This window comes from Miniopterus schreibersii, assembly GCF_964146895.1.
Source record: "Miniopterus schreibersii genome assembly, chromosome: 2".
Classification (NCBI taxonomy): Eukaryota; Metazoa; Chordata; class Mammalia; order Chiroptera; family Miniopteridae; genus Miniopterus; species Miniopterus schreibersii.
This window is the reverse complement of record NC_138102.1, coordinates 145,072,232-145,093,167: the sequence shown is the minus strand read 5'-3', so window position 1 is coordinate 145,093,167 and position 20,936 is coordinate 145,072,232. Positions and strand designations below refer to the sequence as shown.

General features: G+C 40.6%; 1 protein-coding gene across 1 annotated transcript in view; it reads left to right on the top strand.

Annotated features, from left to right (window-relative positions):
- The window catches only part of LOC308552570 (uncharacterized protein), a gene marked incomplete at its 5' end in the record, with an annotated part of 38,557 nt that extends 18,338 nt beyond the window's left edge, over positions 1–20,219 (top strand). Inside the window, 4 exons of the mRNA XM_081127792.1 lie at positions 481–554; positions 2,068–2,134; positions 4,932–5,039; positions 20,191–20,219. Coding sequence (XP_080983918.1) covers positions 481–554; positions 2,068–2,134; positions 4,932–5,039; positions 20,191–20,207 — 266 coding nt within the window. The 3' untranslated portion in view covers positions 20,208–20,219. The remainder of the gene's footprint in view (positions 1–480; positions 555–2,067; positions 2,135–4,931; positions 5,040–20,190) is intronic.
- Between the last annotated feature and the right edge of the window lie 717 nt (positions 20,220–20,936).

Genomic DNA, 20,936 nt, shown 5'->3' with positions numbered 1-20,936 from the left:
TTCTCAGCAAGTGAAGCATTCTGAGAAGTCAGATCACCAGCACCTTCTATTTTGCATTTTCCATTTTCAGAGTTTACAAACAGATTAAATTAAGATGTAGTAAATATGTTGACTATACTTAATAAATATATTTAATAAATATATAAAATTATAACCATATATTATAATGTTCTCTGCCTATTTTTCTCCTGCTTCCTCAACTTCAAATAACTTCTTTATAGCTATTATGGAATCTTGATAACCTTTTACAAGAAAAATATTAAACCCGGAGCAAATGTTTCTAGGCAGTATGAATCTTTACAATAAAATGAAACAAAATCTCACTCCAAAGAAAATATTATTTTCATCTCTTATATGTCACAATAGGCTTATAAAGATAAATAATTTTAAAGTAGCATGGGAATATACTAGTATCCTGTTACAAATTTAGTTATCCTTTATAACCACCAAAGTGGATTAAATTTATTAATTGACTTTCAGGTCATATTGGTGACCAAGATCTCCTTGTCTTCTGGAGTTGGTGGGAAGAAGAATGTGGGAAGATCGATTTAAGAGTAAGTTTAACTTGCTTTGAAGTCAGATTTCTTTGAACTGAGAGTATATTCTTATACCTCATTTGTCTCTGTTGACTTGCATATGGATAAAATACAGCTTAGCTTTGGAGCTATAGTTGAGAAACTAATGCACTTCATCTACCTCCCCCAAGTCAGGATGTAAAAGTCAGTCAAAATCAGTGCTGTTAAGTGCTGAAGAAAATTACTATATAAAGGAGGCTACTAATAGTAATTAGAAACTTTGATGGGTGTCATATGGTTACTCATTAATCCTTCCATTCCTTTATTAAACATTTATTGAGAGCTCCTTATGAATTAAACACTGTATTAAACTCTGAGAAATCAATGATGAAACAAGAAGACATGGTGCATCAAGGGAAATTAAACTTGTCAATTAGATGGCATCTACTACAGAATATAGACTCTAATTTAGGAAGATTATTCTCTGTCACTCTCTCCCTTTTTAACTGTAAATTTACATTTGTTAAATCAGATTCTCTTACTGAAATTAGTTATACTCTGATTTGAAATGAAATTCTCTTAAAAGCTGTGCCGAGTCAGAGCTGAAGAGAAATGCCCTCTTAAATGTAGCATACTTATCACTTGTTTATCTTCTTTTGCTCCTGAACACCCTTAGATGATAAATAACCAAAACAAAAAGGGAGATGAGACATCAGCAGACAAAGGCCCCCAACAGATTTTCAGATAATAGAATTGAAAAGAGGCATGATCATGACTTAGCAGAGTGGAAGAAGATACAACCGAAGTGCCTGCTGAAAGGGACTCTGACAGGGAATGCGTCCATTTGTTCCACTCAGTCACATGCGGAGTCTCAAGACTTGTACAGCAAAAGGTTAAAATCAGCGGGATTAGTTGGAAATCTGTATTTGAAGTAGCAGAACACCCACAGACCTTCTCCGCCAACCCACACTGCACGAGTGACAACCTTCTCCTACCCACCCTCCCATTCTCTCTAAGTGACCACAGGCTAATTCTTAAGAAATTAAGCAACAGATGTTCTGGACTGGAAAGTAGTAGGTGCAAGGGGATAGGCTGCAAGGTTGAGGACAGAATGATGTATCTCTAAATACTACCTTTTTAGGTAACTCAGGGAAAAGGCCAACTCACTGCACAATAACCCGAGAGGAAAGCCTGCCCATTGGTTAGCCCCTCACACACACAGCCCTCCCAATTAGCCTGTTAGTATTTCACTCTTAAATACAGATGAACAAGTCTTTTCAGCAAATGGTGTTGGGACAATTTATTTCCACATGCAAAAGAATGAAATTGGACTGCTTCTTCATACCATACACACAAAAAGTAACAAAAACTCATCATGGCCCTAAATGTAAATAAAACTATAAAATGAATTTAAGAAAATATAGGACGAAATATTTGTAACCATGGGTTAGGCAAAGTCTTCTCAGATATGACAGCAAAAGTTCAAGCCACAAAATATTAAAAAAATGATAAATTAGACTTCATTAAAATTAAAAATGTTTGTGCTTTGTAGGTTGCCATCAAGAAAGTGAAAAAGACAACCCACAGAATGGGGAAAAAACTTGCAAATCGTGTATTTGGTAAGGAACTTGCATCTAGTTTTTATAACTCAATAATAGAAAGACAATAACCCAATTAAAAGTCAACAAAGGATATCAAGAGACATTTCTCCAAAGATATACACATATCCAATAAATACATGAAAAGATGCTCAATATCTTTAGCAAAGAGAAATGCAAATCAAAGCCATGAGATACTACTTCCTACCCACTAGAATGTCCATAATCAAAAGGACAGAAAATAACCATTAGCAAGGATGTAGAGAAATTAAAACCTTCGTACATTTCTGGTAGGGATATAAAATAGTGCAGCACTTTGGAAATATTCTGGCAGTTCCTTAAAAAAAGACTCTCAGATTTATCATATAATCCAGCAGGTCCACTCCAAGATATAAACATAAGAGAAATGAAAACATATCTACAGAAAATTTGTACATGAATGTTAATACCAGCTTTACTAATAATAGTCAAAAGTGGAAAGAACCCAAATATCCATAAATTATGAGTGGATAGACAAAATATGGTATATCCATATAACAAAATACTATTCAGCAATAAAAAAGAATGAAGTAATAATATAGGCTGCAACATGGGTGACTCTTGAAAACATTATAAGAGAAAGAAGTTAGTCACAAAACACCACATACTATGTGATTTCATTTATATGAAATGTCCAGAATAGGTAAATATATAGAAATTGAAAGTAAGTTAGTGGTTTCTTAGCACTGGGTCAGGAGCGGGCAGGGGAGAGCAGATTAATTGAGAGAAAATGGTCAATGACTAGTTAATGGGTGTAGGGTTTCTTTGGGGGCGATGAAATGGTCTAAAGTGTATTGTGCTAATATAGTCACACTACACTACAAAGCACTGAAGTGTACACTTCAGATGGGTGAATTGTATGGTATGTGAAGTCTATCTCAATAAGGCTGTTGGAAAAGTGTGAACAGACAGCCACAGATGTCCAAACATCTGTGGAAAGCCTGCAACACAAAAGACAGTAATGAAAACAAACCACAAAATGAACTTGGAGGAAGAAGATACAATAGAAATAGAAGAAAAGGTCAAATTAAACGTACTTTATTAGTATCCTCAGAAAGATGTGAAAAAATATTACATCTCAATATTCTCATAGCAGACCAAGCTGCTATGGGGAAATAAAGAAAATGCCCCTGAAAATAAAAATACAATTACAACCAAATCAAAGGAACTACCCCAGAAAGTGAAACAAAAAGACAAAGAATTGTAACCCAATAGAGATAACAAAATTGAAGGATCAACCCAGGAATTTCAATAATAAGATTTCGGGTGGGGGGGGGAGAACAGAGAATATGGGGTAAAGGAAGGTAAAATAGAAATAGCAATAATGATAATAACAATAATAATAATGCCTATGACTAAAAGACATGAGCTTCCAGATTTAAAAATGTCACAAAGCACTTTGAATAATACATTACTAAAAATGTTATTTCAAGGAATTTCGATATTTAAGAACACACACACACACACACACAATATATATATATAATTCTTAGAGATCATTTAAATGCCCTGAACACACACACATGTATTTTTGACATATGTACTTATATGAACATATATACATTTCTATGAATATATATAAAACCAGTGGCATATCATCAGACCTTTCAGTTGTAACACTGGAAACTATAAGACAATGAATCAATACCTTCAAAATCTGAGAAGGGAAAAAAAAGCCTTTAGGCCAAAAGATCTATACTCATCAAGAGTGAGGGCAAAAGACAGTTTTAGATATGCTAGGACTCAGAAAAATAACCACCCATACACCCTTTCTTGAGACTGTACTGGAGAATATGCTTTAAAAATGAGGTAATTATCTAAGAAAGAAGAAGTTATGTGACCCAGGGCACCAGGGGCCCAACACAGGAAAACAGTAGAGGGGAGGATCAGGATGAGAACCCCACCCAAGACTAGAAAGTGACTCAGGTAAACTAGTTCAGAGAAAAGACCCAGGGGTGGAGATTTGGGGTGGGGTGGGGATGAAGTCAATAAAAATCTGATGTGGGCATTTGGGCAATTTAATAAGTATTTTACAGATCTTGTGGAGCAGTTGCATAGACATATGAGAAACCACAAAAAAGGGGAAGGAAAGCTGAAGAGCTACTTGTACAAGAACGGAAACATTAAACTATGATGTTTGACTCAGCAGTGGCCAGTGTTTAAATAGCTGTAATAGTGCAACTGTGAACTAATCGCTTAATGTTAGAAACTGTACTAGGAGAATGGGCAAGGGAAAGTGGCAAAGGGGGTGGGACTTTAAGAGAGCTAAACAATCTCAACGATAAACATTGGCTAAAGCTGAAAAATATCAAGATGGAGAAGTTACAGTTTTAAAACCTAAAAATAAAACCCGTAAGAAACAGTTAATGAAATTGACATTTGTTTGGGGGAGGGATGGAAAGAAGTGGGTTAACCAACTGCTGTTTATAGTACTGTTTAGTTTTTTAAACCACGCACTTGTGTTGATTTGGATAAACATTTTTAATGCTAGCACTCAAAAAACACTGGGAGGGATAGACACAGTCTGTCAGAAGTTTTAGAGTGTAGAAAAGACACATTCTTTTCTTGGAAAGACAACCATCAAACCAAAAGTCAAACTGCAATAGTCCAAGTTCTAATTCTGAACTATCTTGGGAAAACTTCCTTAACAACAAGATATATAGACCTTTTATCAACTTCTTGGCCATCCAAGGATAGTAATTCTACCTTGCAAGAAAAATATTCCTTGAGAAATAAGGATGTTCCTAACACTGACTTTCCAAATGTGTCTTATGACCAGGAAAAGACTCCCCACAGCCAGCCAGTGTACCTCGAAAGGAAGCCCAGGAAAAAAGACAGGAGGACCATGCTCACGTGCTGTCAAAGCCCGGAGCAGCCCCACGGAAAGGTAAGCCCAATATACAGAGAACATTCTAGGGCGTTTTAGAGAATCTTCTGAGAGTTGTCACTTGGACTGTGTCCTAAAGACACCAAAGCACCAGGACAGAGGCTGGCCTCACCCCCTCCAAACCCCACAAGGACACCATCGTAGGAAAATAGAATCCCCCTCTTCAAACCGAGCCTTTGAGCCCACCTCCGATCAGCAGTCATGGTCCATCCTTTCAGTCCCTGCTTTCGTCCTAAATCCCCACACATGAACCGAGTCAACAATCACCCCTAGCACAGCACCAGGAATTCTGTGGTACAAGCCACGCCCGGCTGCGCAGAGCGCGGGAAAAAGAACCTGGTGTTCAGAGAGGAAACAAGATGGCGGCGTAGGTAGCAGCTGCACCGCCGCCCCCCAACCACATCAAAATTACAACGAAAGTACAGAACCACCGTCACTCAGAGCCTCCTGAGATCTGGCTGCACAGAAGCCCCACAACCAGGGAACTCAAGAAGCATCGAGACCGGGAGGAGGGGCTGGGACGAGGGCGGATCGGGGCTGAATCCTGGAGACACGGCCGAGGGCCCACACTCGGTGCTGCGGTTGAAACCCAGGAGGAATCTCGGTGGTGGGGGTTTCCTGGAGGAGTGAGGGGTCCCAGCCACACAGCAGGGCTCCAGGCAGGGCTCCAGGGCCAGAAGAGACGTCCCCACAACTCCAGGCTGTGAAACCAGAGGGGACTGTGGCTGAGGGAGTCGCAAGCTTTCTTCTTAAAGGGTTCACTCAGACACGCTCCCTCTGAGCCCAGCGCCAGGCAGCAGCCGGAAAGGACCTGGGACACTCGGGGAGGAACTAACCTGCCTGAAATCCGGGCGAGAGGTGGAGGGGCGGCTTCCTCCCGGGCAGAAGGGCTGGCAGAGGCCATGGCTCCTTTGGCGAGTCCTCCCCGCACACAGCCACAGGCAGGTACAATATTTGAATCGCCAGCACCTGACTCACACCTTTGGCCCCGCCCCGTGATTCCCGAAGGCCCCACCCCTCCCCACCCGCAGGCTCATCCAGGGCATTTCCAGGGGCTTTTCTATGCAAGTGGCCCCTTAAGCCTCATGCTTAGGACTTTCCTAAAATCTCTCAAACAAGCAGCAGCGGGCCCCATAAGGCTTGATAAGCGGCCCCAGGCCTGGCACTAGCGGCAGCCTGCATTGGCTCATAGCTTGGCCTCTCCTGGACAACACCAAGCCCAGCACAAGTAGCAGCCAACTACGGTTTGCTGTGTAGCTCATGCTGGGTGGCCCTGGGCAAGGCACTGGCAGAGGCTGACTTTGCACCTCCTGGGAGGCCCCAGAGACAGTGCACCTGGTGGTCAGACTCGACCATGCTGGATTACAACCCTACCACATCCACGAGTGACACTCAAGGGTCGCACTTGGTGAACACCAAAGCTCCACTGAAGTAAATCCTGCTCCATAGGGGTGTCTCCAGCATAGCAGCTCTTTGGCTATAGTTGCAGCTGGTCCTCACAGCCGATTGGCCTGGGGGTGAATTTCTCCCAGTGACCCCAACAGCAACCAAGGCTCAACTACAACAGGACAGTGCACACAGCCCATACAGGGGAACACCTAGAGGGCCCAGTTCAGGTGACTGGAGAGGCTGAGCCACTGGACCCTACAGGACACCTACTACACAAAGCCACTCTACAAATTCCAGGAGACATAGCAGCTCTACCTAATACATAGAAACAAATGCCTGGAAGCAGCCAAAATGTGGAGGCAAAGAAACATGTCACCAAGGAAAGAACAGAAGAAACATCCAGAAAAGGAAATAAATGAAATAGATCCAAGCAAGCTAACAGATGCAGAGTTCACAGTTTTGTTTATAAGGATGCTCAAGCATATTAGTGAGAGTATTACGAAAAAACCTGAGAAAATCGATGACATAATAAAGTACCAATTTGAAATGAAGGCTACATGAACTGAAATGAAGAATAATTTACAGGGAATCAACAGTAGAGTAGAAGACGCTAAGAATCAAATCAGCCATTTGGAACATGAGGAAACAAAAAACACCCAATCAGAAGAGCAAAAAGAAAAAAGAATCCAGAAATATGAAACTAGTATAAGGAGCCTCTGGGACAACTTCAAGAGGCCCAACATTCGTATTATTGGGGTGCCAGAGGGGAAGAAAGAGACCAAGAAATTGAAAACCTATTTGAAAAAATAATGACAGAAAACTTCCCCTACCTGGGAAAGAAATAGACTTACAAGTCCAGGAAGCACAGAGGGTCCCAAACAAGAGGAACTCAAAGAGGCCCACAGCAAGACACATCATAATTAAAATGTCAAAGGTTAAAGACAAAGAGAGAATCTTAAAAGCAGCAAGAGAAAAGCAATTAGTTACCTACAAGGGAGCACCTATAAGACTATCAGCTGATTTCTCCACAGAAGCTTTTCAGGCCACAAGGGAGTGGCATGAAATATTCAAAGTGATGAAAAACATGGAACTACAACCAAGATTGCTCTACCCAGCAAAGCTATCATTTAGAATTGAAGGTCAGATAAAGAGCTTCTCAGACAAGGAAAAGCTAAAGGAGTTCATCACCACCAGACCAGCATTACAGGAAATGTTGAAGGGTCTTCTTTAAGAAGAAGCTAATGAACAAAAGGATCTGACTAACTAAATAGATCCAGAGACATTGATACAGGCAATAGACAATCATATTTCAGAGGAAAGAGGGAAAAGGGGTCGAGGGTGGGAAGAGATTAACCAAAGAAGTTATATGCATATGTGTATAACCCATGGACACAGTCAATAATGGGGTGAAGGCCTGAGGAGGGAGTGGGATCAAGGTGGAGGGGGTCAATCGGGAGGGAAAATGGGACACCTGTAGTACTTTCAACAATAAAGATAAATTAAAAAAAAAAAAAAGAATCTGGTGTTCATGTGAGCTAACACATATCCCTTCCTCTGCTAAGGACGGCTGCCAGCTCTCAGAGTTCTAGAACCTGAAGACACCAAGTCCATTCTGCCTTGGTGGGAGAGAGTGTTGTGGGTCCTTCCACAGCTCCCAAACCAGGAGGAGGTTGTTACCATTCCCATTCCTTGGTCCCCTGGATGCCACATTCTTTGAAGACCCCTGTCTACCTACTGTTTTCAGAGTCCTATCTCATCCTTCTTAGGGCTTCCTATGTTCTTAGTGTCGTGTACTTATTAATCTTTTGTGATCAGAACAGTGAGCTTCTAGTATCAGGTTCCCACCTTGCACTTTCTGGGGCTCCCAGGTTCCCCCTGTCTCCCCTTCTTCTCAGTACCTGACAAATGCTCTCAGTTGGTATTTTCACTTATCTCTCTGCTGCTTCTTTAGCTGTATTTTCATGTGTTTCTCCTTTTTATCCCCCATCTATCTCACTCTCAAAACAGAAATGTTTCCTTAGTCTAGGGGCATATATTATGGTTATGATAATGATGATGACAGTAATATTACCAAAATATACCTTTCATTTCAGACTTTTTTATTATGATTGATAACATCTGCCAGGCTACATTGAGATTAATACAAACTCTCCCAGAAATGAAATGTTTTCTATGGAATTGTTACTTAGCCATCCTAACCATTAAAACATCCCAATCACCACTTATAAAACATATTTGTAATGCTTCAGGAGTAAGTATCTTAAAGATCTTGAATCTGTAGTACAGCTTTCATCTGATAATTATCCCAGTTGTCAGTCCCTGGGCTAATGTAGATTAAGCATTTTAAAGCTTTATTAGTAAAACCAATAGTAACACAAAATAGATTTTAAAATAAGTCAAGGTTGGAGAGAGATTAATCAAAAAACTTAGATGCATAAATGCATAACCCATGGACACAGATAATAGTATGGGGAAGTCCTGGGGGTGGGGCAGATGCGGGGTGGAGGGGATTGATGGGGAGAAAAATAAAAGGATATCTGTAATACTTGTAACAATAAAGATAAATTAAAAAATAATAAAATAAGTCAAGGTTTGTAAATGTCATTGATAGTGCAGATTATTAGAACCTCTGACATGTAAACATGGTGAATAACATTTTAACTGATTTGGCTTCAATTAAGGAAAATGAGGATAATAATGTTTAAACAGGAGAAATGACTGGGCCAGAGGCATAAACTGGGGGAGTATTCGCATGAAGATGGGGGTTGCAGCTACGGGAATACATGAAATCATTCAGTTAACGTAAACCCAGGGAGAAGAAAGTAGAGGTGAGGATGGAACCCCAGAGAATATCAACATTAAGGAATGTAAAGAAGAGCAGTGAATGAGCCTGAGACGGCGCAGCAGAGCGGGGAAGGGCAGAGAGAGGATCTAGAAGAGTGTCTACGCCCCCTCGGACACAAGATGACAAGCCTGGTGTTGGGCATGCCTTTTCCAACCTCCAAGTCCAAGAAGTTACAAAAAGAAATAAATGCCAAATAAATAAAAACTGCCAGTTGCATTGTCAATGGAAAATTAAAAAAGAAAATTTCTGCTAACTTAAGTATTGATGAGGGTGGATTGAGAAATGGAATAGACAGGATTTGAAGTTGGCTGCTAAGATCCATGTTCGTTGTGTGCACACCCAGCATAATCGCCTCCCCTTAAGTGTGGGTGGGGCCTGTGAACAAGATGGATCTCACTTCTGTGATTAGGTTATGTTATGCGGCAAAGGTAGTTGTCATTACAAAATTTTTTTAGATAAAATATCTCAGGATAATACGTCTATTTTCAATGGAGTCAATGAATGTTCCATCTGATTTATATATAAATGGATGAACATAATTTTTTAAAAATATATCTTTATTGATTTCAGAGAGAAGAGAGAGGGAGAGAGAGAGATAGAAACATCAATGATGAGAGAGTCATTGATCGGCTGCGTCTTGCACACCCCCGACTGGGGATCGAGCCCACAACCCAGGCATGTGCCCTGACCGGGAATCGAACCCTGATCGCCTGGATCTTAGGTTGATGCTCAACCGCTGAGCCACGCGTGGCCAGGCTGAACATAAATTTTATAGAGAAAAAATCTTGAGATATAATATTTAATAATCCTGACACAAACTATGCCAAGAATATCAAGTAAAGAGATGCAGTAAGTCTGAAGTAGGGCATAGACAATATTGTTCTAAAACTCCGTAAGTAAGTTTGATATGCATCCTCAATTGAGAGCAACTGACTTAAAAGGTACTACATTAAAATTAAAGAAATGAGGTTACAGTCAAATAAAAGTCGAAACAGTAACTGAAATTATAGCTGATAACACTATGGCTGCCTCACAACATCAGGTCATCAGGCAAACAATCACAGGACTCACAAATACAGGAAAACCTGACACAACTACTTCTTAGAGCTTTGATCAGTGTTATCCCTGAAAGTTAAAATATATGCAGACAGTGAAGATACTGACAAATCTCCACGGATTTCCATTAAAGTATTCAATTTCTGATAAATTTATATTAACAAAATTTACCTACAACGAAGTTAACTTAGGAACGGCTGAGCGTCTCTCCTGATTTGACAGTTCTACCCATTCAGCTCATCAAACAATCCTAGTTATTTCCAGCTCGCTCTTTTTATACTGTGAAAGAACCAACATTTGTGATTTTTCAGGGACCATCTTGGGAATCTCAAAGATAGTTTTAGGTATAAAAGATAGCTTAAAATTTTTGTTTTAATTTTTAGATATTTAAGACCCAATTTTTGGAAGGCAAAATAAAAAAATAATTGTCAGAAAGAATTTGGACACTTGGTTAAGATAGCCATGAGTGTCTTAGATATAACACTTGGTTGCCTGTTTAATCACAGTGACAATAAAATATTTTTTAAAATGAACTTAGATGGTAACATTGTTGAAAAGAATCTTAGCTATTTCAAAAGTGAGAGAGAATAGCCTTTGTTCTTTGTCTCCTGTCTCCATATAGTCAAAAATGCAGGTAGGAGGAGACTTTTGGGAGGTTGGATCAGGAAAGAGAAAACCAAGAGCAGTTTGGGGTGGAGTAAGGAAGGAGACAGATGATCACAGGGCTTGCAGTCTGGGCAGTGGCCCAGCATGTGAAGCTCGGTGGGATTAGCTGGACACAAAATTCCAAATGGAACTCTAGTGTTGAGTCGCTCTGGTAGGAGCAAGAGTGAACTGTGGAATCAGATACTTGCAGACCTGGACAGTTAAGGCCAAATTAGAGCATTGCTGAAATAGACCAGTGTCTAAAGAGGTTGCGTTATTAACACTTAATATGTTGATATGGGAAAACTTAATTCACAATAGTCTGGAAATGTTTTCCCTTAGGACTTTTTAAATCTCTTTTTAAAATTTTGTCTTGACATATGCCATTTGTTAAGAATACAATATATGTTTATTTCTGTAGCAATTTCTGAGGGTTTGTCTTTTTTCTCTCTTCCTACTATATTAAATAATAAAAGTCAGAAGTATAATTCCTGCTTGAAGAGTACCCTAAGAAAAGGAAATGCAAATCTTTAGGACACAGAAAACCCATTCTAGAGTGTCAACTTAATAACTTCAGATAGAAAATGTGGTTTTGGCTCTTAAGCTCGGCAAATCAGGCTGCAACTCTCCCGGGCCAAGATATCAAGAGCAGGATGAAAAAATTGTCACTGGATGTTCCACAGATTGGGGTGTTTGGCATTACATATTTGGAACATCTGCACAATTGATTAAATTCTTCATCTGGACATTTGGCATCACAACACCAACAGCTTTGGAATCCTTCCTTTCTCACTGCTAATTTGGACAGAACACACACACACACACACACACACACACACACACACACTCAGTGCTTGATGTGTGAAAGACGAGAGGGGCTGCAATCCCATTTCTGTTCCCACTGAAATTTTTTTCAGAAGTCAGGCACAGAGTGGATAAGTTAATATACATTCACATTTCTCTAAAGAAAAAAAACCCCAAAACTTCCCATTTCCTCCATCTTGTCACTTTAATCCTTCCGAAGATTCCATCATCTCGGTGCTATAGGCCCAGGGTGTTGGGGGGTGGGAGGAGGGGAGAGTGGGAGAGCACACAGGGTCACCGCCCATCCCAAATGTAGCATGTTTGTCCATAATGGAAGGAGAGACTTTTGTGACTATGCCAGAGAGTGTTAGTTAGCTGGAGAATATGATAGGGTTTTCTAGAGGAGTCCTTAGGATCCTTTTCTATTCTGTTGCATGAACATAATTCTGAACTTCAAACCTCCCTCAAGACACTTCCTCAGTTGATACCCAGAAAATCAGTGCTTAAGAAGCTCCTGCTACGAGCTCCTTTGGAGGTTACAATCCAGTGGAAAGTCAGGACTTACAACAGGGAAGTGTGAACAACACAAAGCTCAAGTTCTGTGACAGACTGTGAACTCTGAATGTTTAAAGATCAGTAATGGTGAAAACCTAGGATTCTAGGAAAGGCACATGGAGGAAAGAGTTCGAGTTGGGGCTTGAAGGATGATCAGGATTTGATAATGTGGAGAATATTCTGTAAATGGACTCAACAGAAGCATATAAATGGTTAATTTATGAGCTTGACTGAAGAAGAGTGCTGTGTGGTCCAGTGTGATAGGGAGGGAGGGCGGAGGCTCTTAGAGGCCGAGTTAGGACATTTCACCGCGATGCCCTGTCGCACAAGGAACCGTGCTGGGCGGCTCTGCAGAACTCGGGGACTATCATGCCTCTGTATCTTCTACCACACCTACCCTTAGTAGGTGTTTAGTAAAGATTTATTTATTGAAGTGTGGCACAATGATGGAAGCTTTCAAAAACTTAAATGCCACAATTAGGACCTCAAATTGACTGTTTCAACTGCATTTTCTGCTAATCTTTGAGAAAGGAGGGAAAGGATATGGCTTCATTCAAATATAAAAGCTACAACCATGGTGAATGTACCTCATTAAATAAATAAAGGCTCCCTGGATTCCACCATGAACAAGAGAAGCAAGAGCCCTGCAAGATATTTCACCCAGTGATGGTTGCCTTGAAGACAACAGACACAGGTGAGGGCAGAGTGTCTGGGCAGACAGGCTGGTCATTATGGAGGGGCTGTCTGAGGATGTGAGACCTGAGCGGAGTCCTAAGTGGAAAGAAAGAGCAAGGCAAGAGGCGGTCAGGACCCTCCAGGGGAGGGAAGAGCAAGCCGAAGCCCTAAGGAAGGGGCAGCTTAGCATGCCGTAATCCACAGCTTGAAGATGAATTCTGTCTTTGGATGTAAATTCATTTTAAGGGATGCCAGTAGGAATCTGGAAGGGGGAAAATTTTTCTTTTTTTATTTCTGTTCTCTTAGACTTTTCAAAAATAAAATTGCATCCTTACAAGACCCCGTAATAAAGGGATAAATTTATAACAACAAAGAGAACAGCAAGTAGACCAGTGCTGAACAAAGTTTCAAAAAATATTTGTAAGACTGGGAAAGGATGGAAGCCCAATAACACGTAAAACTGAGGGAGGAAGGATGTGGAGGGTGGGAGCAGCAGCCAAGGAGAGCAAAGAGAGTCGCTCAGCCAGACAGAGACACAGACGCCTGCCTTGTGCATGTACCAGGACTACATCGGTCAGCAACCCGCATTTCCTTCCCTTCTCCCTTCCTCCAGGAAAAAGAACCTGGAGATCAATGTAAAAGGTAGGTTGGGGTAAATAGCAGGACCTTGAAACTGACTCCAAAGGTCTTTAAGGAGATCAGCAGTCATGGGTAGAAAGCATATTTCGTTTTGAAGAGATGAGAGTATGGCCAGAGCCAGGGAAAAACATTTGGTTGCAGGAAGGGCTTTCATGGTGGTGGTGGTGTGGTGACTATTTTTCAGATGGGCTTGAAGATGTTGAAATGTCAATGAAAAGTACCAGTGGAAGGGTCCTTCCTAACCAGCGTTCCTACTTTCAGGTTCCCCTCCCTTTGGGTGCCTTCATTAAGCTTAGCCAATTTTTTTAAAACTCAGCTCAAAGCGCACTGGGCTATTTCCTACAGCTCCTCAGTAGGGACCCTAATCTGCTGTTGCCATACCTCTACTCGTGCCCCTTCAGGTATTCAAAGTACCCTCTTCACGTTTCTAGCCCTGAAAGTGCCAGTGAAAAGCAGCTTTCTCTTACATTTTCCTTGAGCGCTTGAACTTATGTCTTGTTTTTATTTCACACTCTGGCCACCTAATAGATATTCAGTGAGCCTTTGCCAGTTCTTCCTTCCCAATAGTTATCACTTTTCCTAATGTCATTTGTTGAATAGTCATCCACATCCTCACTTTCCACTCACCACATTCTGGCTGCTGCACCCAACACACCCAGGAAATGCTGTTTGGAAGCTCTCCCGTAAGTTCTAAGTTCATTCAGAGAACACCTTTCAGGCTTTTTACCCTACATCAGATTTCAGCAGGATTTGACTCTCCAGGCCACAACTTTTCCTTGAATAATCTCTCCTCTTGACTTCAATAACACGTCTTTTCCTGGCTTTCTTCTGAATTCTCTGCTTATTTTCAGGATTTCCCCCCTTGCCTTCCCTTCAATGTCATGCTCAGAGTTCTAAGCCTGGCTTCTCTTCTTATTCTGCCTGCTCCACCTGGGTGTGTTCAACCATGTCAACATCACCAACTCCGTCTTTCTCTCCAGCCTAGACCTCTCTCCTGAGTACCAGGCCACCAAGTATAATTGTTTCGCTGACACCCTCTCCTGGACATCACAATCACACTTCAAATTTAGTATGTCCAAAAGTAAACCCATCACGGGTACTCTACTCCTTCACCACCACCCCGACATCATGAACCATTTTATTCTTCACTCTCTCCTATCTCAGTGAGCTAAACTACCAACCATCTAGTTTCTTAAATCAGATTTTCTTCTGGGCACCATCTGTTATTATCCAAAGATCAGTCAACTTGTATACCTTGGAGAGTAGTGGTGCCCTTAACAGTGACTGACACTTTTAGGAAAAGTTTTACATTGTTTTATTTCTTCAAAATGGACAAGGGAAGAGCGATTTATTTGTATTAGATAGGTTGAGTTTGAAGTCACTGTGATACTAATGTCAAAAATGTTGATTGAGCATTTGGAAATGTAGGTATTGGAGTTATGAAGAGATTTTAGAACTAAAGTTAGATATTTGAGAGTTATCTATTATATGTAGAGAAAATAATTGAAACCATGTGAGAAGATGAGATCATCATGGAAAAGAGTACATAGAAACAGGGATATGTGGAAACAAGTTGTGGGCGCAGGTCATAACTCTCTTAAAGCTGATAGGACCTTACAGATCATCTGGCACAGCATTTTTTCTTTCACTTAAAAATTATATTGAGACTAAAAGAGGAAGAGAGAAATTAGATTCTAAAGGAATACTTACTTAGAAGGTCTTTGATGTCAAGTTACTTTAAAGTTTCAAAGCTCAGACCAAGAAAAGTTTCAGAGTGAGTTGACTCTACTAAAGTTAAGAGCCTCAGAATTAAACCAGCATTGTAGTTGGCAGCACAGAGAGCCAGAAAGAACTTGGATCTTTTATGAGCTCCATAAACCAATAGATAAGAAAGTAGTAACTCTCATCCTACTTCCAGATTTCCCGTAATGTTAACCAATATCTCCGCTTATAGTGCAAGTCAGTTTGATTTGTTACCAGTAAGTGCTGGAGCCAGCTCATGTGGGCTCACTAGGGCTGACAGTGCACATCTCTTCCCAACTCTGTATTCAGGGACATTGTGTTGTTAGCTTGAAATTAGCCTTGATGAAACTATGTACAACTTGGAAATCAGCAAACCCTGTGACTGGGATTTTTCCTCCACGAAAAACCTGGTTATTAAACATTTTCCAACATATCACTGGTTAGCGCCAAAAACACCCTTACTGGTACACATGTTGAATAAAAACCTGGTCGTCAGTGTTTGTCACTTAATAATTCATTTGGAAAAGTATTAGTCAATGTCATGTAGCTGTAATCCAGTTTCTACCAGATACCTATCTACACTTAGTAATAGAATGTTTTGAATTGATTGGGAGGTTGGAAATCTGGGAATTTGCATTTCCTTGGAAGAGTTGTTGGTATAAGGACACCCCTCTCCATTGGGGTGCAGATGGGGGTGTTACCCTCCTACCTCAAGTCAAATAAGAGGTTTTATGAGACCCATGTGGAGAACCTTATCTGAGTCCCATAGAGACTGAAGGACATAGAGACTCACAATTTAAAGTTTGGAAGGAAGACACTATGTGGCTGAAATTGCTGAGAAGCAAAAAGATAGTCATTTTAGATGGGCACAGGTTTGGAAGTATTTCCCATGGATCAGAGTAGATCTTTTAAAAGGGAGCCAAATGGATCATCTCGAAAAGGATTCTGGCTACAAGGATGGGGTGAAGGGCCAAGGTGGCCCAACATGTGGGCTGCCTGGGATCCAGGGTGCTGCTAGGGGAATGACAGTGGCCAGCCAAAGAGGCATCTTCATCCAAGTCAAAGAACCATAGGTGAGAAACTCCTCAGAATGTTGTTGGGGTGTTGGGTGAAGGGAAGGTCACATCACAGGAGTACAGAATAATGCATCTGACACATCCAGAGAACACTAATACCAGATTATGACTGTACTAGTACAATTGGAATAGATTCCCACCATTATTTCTCTCTTTTTCCATATACTCCAACCCTAAGGGGTCCAAAAAGGCAGCTAGCGAGTGGGTGAGAAGGGACCAGAAGGAGCAAGGAAGAAGAAGCTCAAGTGGGTCTCCTAACCCCACAGATTTCCCAGTCACAGACAGGACTGATGGGAGAGGCAGAGGCTTTAAAGGACAGAAGAAGGACATTTCAAAGTTAGGTTTGGAACCTGTGGTTGAGAATGTGAAAATACTGTTTTTCATCTGCAGTTGGGAATCTGAGGCTGGGAAACCAAGGCTGGGAATGTGAAAGCCGTGTTTTCCTTCTGTGTTTGGTTGAATCCTCAGATGCACAACTGCAGATTATTGAAAAAAATCTCCCTATACGTCCCATGCAGTTCAAACCATGTTGTTCAAGGGTCAACTATACATTTAAAATCTCCTAAGCTTTGCCTTTTTGCATGCATCCTTTTTTTTTTTTTTAAACTTCACCAGATAAGACTTAGTTTTTGCTGACTATAGAGTTAAAAGGTGACCTTGGTTTCAGATAGCTAAACTGAAACTCTCAAAATGCTGAAACTCTCAAAACACTGCAGTTGGTTGAATCTTCAGATGCAAAATGCCAACTATAGAGTCAAAAGTTATATGCAGATTTTTGACTGAGGTAGGGGATTGTAATTCCCTCATTGTTTAAGAGTCAACTCTATTTTCAAAGTATTGTATCTTTTTAAACTGCTTGTGTATTTTACTTATTAGATATGATGATTTGATGGTAGACACATTCAGCTAGGAGACAAAAATAATTTGTTTATTGTTACCCTACAGCATAGGAACCTGGAATAAATATAACTATATGTGGGTAGTGGAACAGTATTTTGAAATATAAACAAGTTTTTCCCCTGGTCTTTATGACTATTTTATTTTCCTATCATTCAAAGAGAAAGGCAGCATTAAACACCACTGCCTTGGGACATAAATGTGACCGAATGGAAAACAAAAAGAGGCAAGAATATTCGGAGATGCAGGAGTGGTGGACGATGCTGGTCTGTGGGGTTGGGTGGAAGGATGAGAATGGAGCGTAGGAAGAACCAGAGTGGCTTGGAGGAAGAAAACTTCCCTGGAAACAAAAAGTTCCTTCAGGCTGTAAGATGGAAGGAGAGAAGAGGGGGCTGGAGTTTCCAGGGAAGAGGAGACCAAACTCTGACCCCTGGAGGTGCCTCCCAGAGACTTAGCAAGACAGCCGAGAGGGATGAAGCCCGAGCACAGAGGCTGTAAGTCGCACGGCTTCAGGAGCATGAAGGTAATGCAGATGTGTCAGGCGCACCCGTAAGCAGTAAGGCGTGGTGGCAACTGGGACTAACTGGAGAGCGCATGATCCAACTAAAGGCAAAATGGGTGGTGGTGGTGTTTTTGGAGGATAGGGGATTGTAGAAAGCTTTGCTTGTCATAAAAATATTTGTAAACCAAACTTGCACCTCCTGGGTTCCGGGACAATATAGAGACATAATTTGCTTTATAATCAAATCCTGAGACATGGCAGCCTTAGAAAGCTGTCAGACCTATTTGGATCATGGGAGCAAAGATAATTGTCATCTCAACGGTAAGGTGCAGACAAGAAACAATCACTGGAGGAGAAGAGTCTCATCTCCCCTTGTTTCCACCTAGAGTTACACATCCTTGGACACTGTTTATAATCCTCAGTTCTTGATATGAACCCAGGCGGGCGGGGGGGGGGGGGGGGACGTTCCATGAATGCCTGCAGCAAGGTTTCTAGGTTGTCACCACAGTAATTTGAAGGTGTGGGGCAGGATGCTTCTGTGGTACAGTTTAAGATTAAGGGGTGTACACTACTTAGTAAACTAATGAAAGCCTATTGTGTATTGTCAGTGAGGCAGATCCGCTTCCAAATGGACAGGAAACCAAACAATGAAACAGAGACACTGCACAGGTGGGATGGAGGCTGGAGATACAGCTGATGCGTTCCTGCAGCAGACGGGGTGTCCACCAAAAAGGGAACCTGCTATTTTACTCCAGGACTTTGCTCCTACAGGCCAAGAAGACATTCTCAATTAGAAAATTATTTGGTTCCACCACATCCTGACACCACAGTATAGTTTTCTCTGTTCTTTCATTTTCTCCCTCCTCACTCTTTCCCTGTACATAAAGTAACTCATGGATGTGCACAAGTATATTGGGGGGGGTTCAACCAAATGGCCAATGGTATGTTTGATCAACATCAAATGGAGATGGGATGGGGAAAAATACTGATTCTGTGAAAATATCCTTTTTTATCCATGAGTGGCAGGCTCATTCAGCTTTCATCTTTATATTTCAGTAAGTTAGTTTGCTCTCAGAGTTTAACAACAACAACAACAAAACATCAAATGCCTCCCGCACTATGTTTGATTGGGGAATTTTGATATTTTTTATTTATCATTGTAAAACCATGGACAATTTTATAACTCTTTTGCACATAGCTGTTACATGCAGGGCAATCTGTATGTAAATAGGATAAATTACTCTAAGAGAAATGAATCCCTGACAGGTTTCCCTTCAAGTCAAGTGTTCTGTTGTTTAAATAAACTTCTTGTTTACATGAAAAAGAAAATGTGAGCTAGCAACCCCTGTAATCTATTTTAGCAAGCATTCATTGAACGTCTAACAATCTAACAGTCATCTATATGGTGTAGGGGGATACAATTTTAGTAAGCTGAAATTTTTGAACCCAGGAAACTGGTGCACTAGTGGGAAAATAGGTAAATACATCAAATACAAGGGAACATCTGATAAGTACAACTTGAACAAGTCCTATGGGAACAGGATGGAAGGGGTTTTATCGATGTGGAAGGACTAAGATGATTGAGGGAAGGACTTCAGCACATTTTGAGAATGTAATATACTCAGCAGCAGTTTAAGAACCAGGCTTAAGTTGGATAGAACATGAAGACAGCTCATTACTCCTTCACCCCTTATGTTTCCTCCAGTCTTATTACCAACCTTCCTCACATTTTGACATCACCATTTAACTTGTTGGTTTGACTTGCCCCTTGAATAGGTAAAAGATTCTTTCCTGGTTGCTTTCTGATCCCCCTGTTAAAAGGATATACTGCTTAAAAAATTAAGGTCTAAATATACTTGGCCAAAATGAGCTGTTCTCAACCTTGGACCCATGTTGGAATCACATGGTGAAACTTTAAAAAGATGATGCCTGTCATTTGCCTCCTGGTAATAATGCACTGAGGATACAGCATCACTCAAGGGTATTTCTGCCAAAAATACAGAACCTGAATTGAATCATAAGAAAATGTATGGAAAACCCAAATTGAGTGAGATTCTCCAAAATGACTAATCTGTTGGTAGTTACAAAACAGTCATAAGGATGTAAAGTACAGCATAAGAAATACAGTCAATGATATTGTAATAACTATGTATGGTGCCAGGTGGATAGTGGAAATATCAGGGGGAATATTTTGTAAAGTACATGATTGTCTAACCACTATGCTATTATACCTGAATATAATACAAAATAATATTGAATGTAAACTGTAGTTGAAAAAATGTTTTAAATAAAAAACTAACTAATTTGTTATTTAAATTTTTTCAGGACATAAAAAAATATGAGGAGCAGTCCTATATTAATGGAGACTAAAGAGACGTGATACCTACATACAATGGTGATCTTGAATTGGATCCTAGACTAGGAACTGGACCAGAAAGTCAGTGGGACATTTGGAGAAATCTGAACAAGGTTTGTGGATTAAATAACATAATTATATCACTGTGGATTTATTGATTTTGATAATAGTACTATGATTATGTAAGAGAATGTTCTTGTCTTTAGGGAATGCACACTGAAACACACACTAAAATGTTTTGAAGTAGAAGGGAGTCATGTCCTCAACTTACCTTCAAATGTTTCAGAAAAAATATGCATTTATAAAGAGAAGTATACATAATTAGAGAGATGTAGACAGAGGAGAGAGAAGAGAATAGAAAGGTACTATAGAAAACCTGGATTGATAGTATACAGGAAATCTTTATACTCCTTTTGCAACATTTTTGCAAGTGTTATATTATTTTAAAATTTAAAAATATTTTTAAATTTAAAAGAAAAACCACTGATGCCTGGTTCCCACCCCCAGGGATTCTGACTGACTTCATCCAGGGTGTGGGCCTCAGGACTTGAAACTCCCTTTGTTGACTCCCATGTGCAGCGGGGCCTGAACCACTGGCTCATGCAGACATTGGTGTCTAGGCTCTATAGAGCCTCCGAGCTACCCATCACTTAGGTAACTTGTTGGATTGAAGGACACTGGGATTGGAGATTTTTTTGTAAAGCATCTCTGAGAA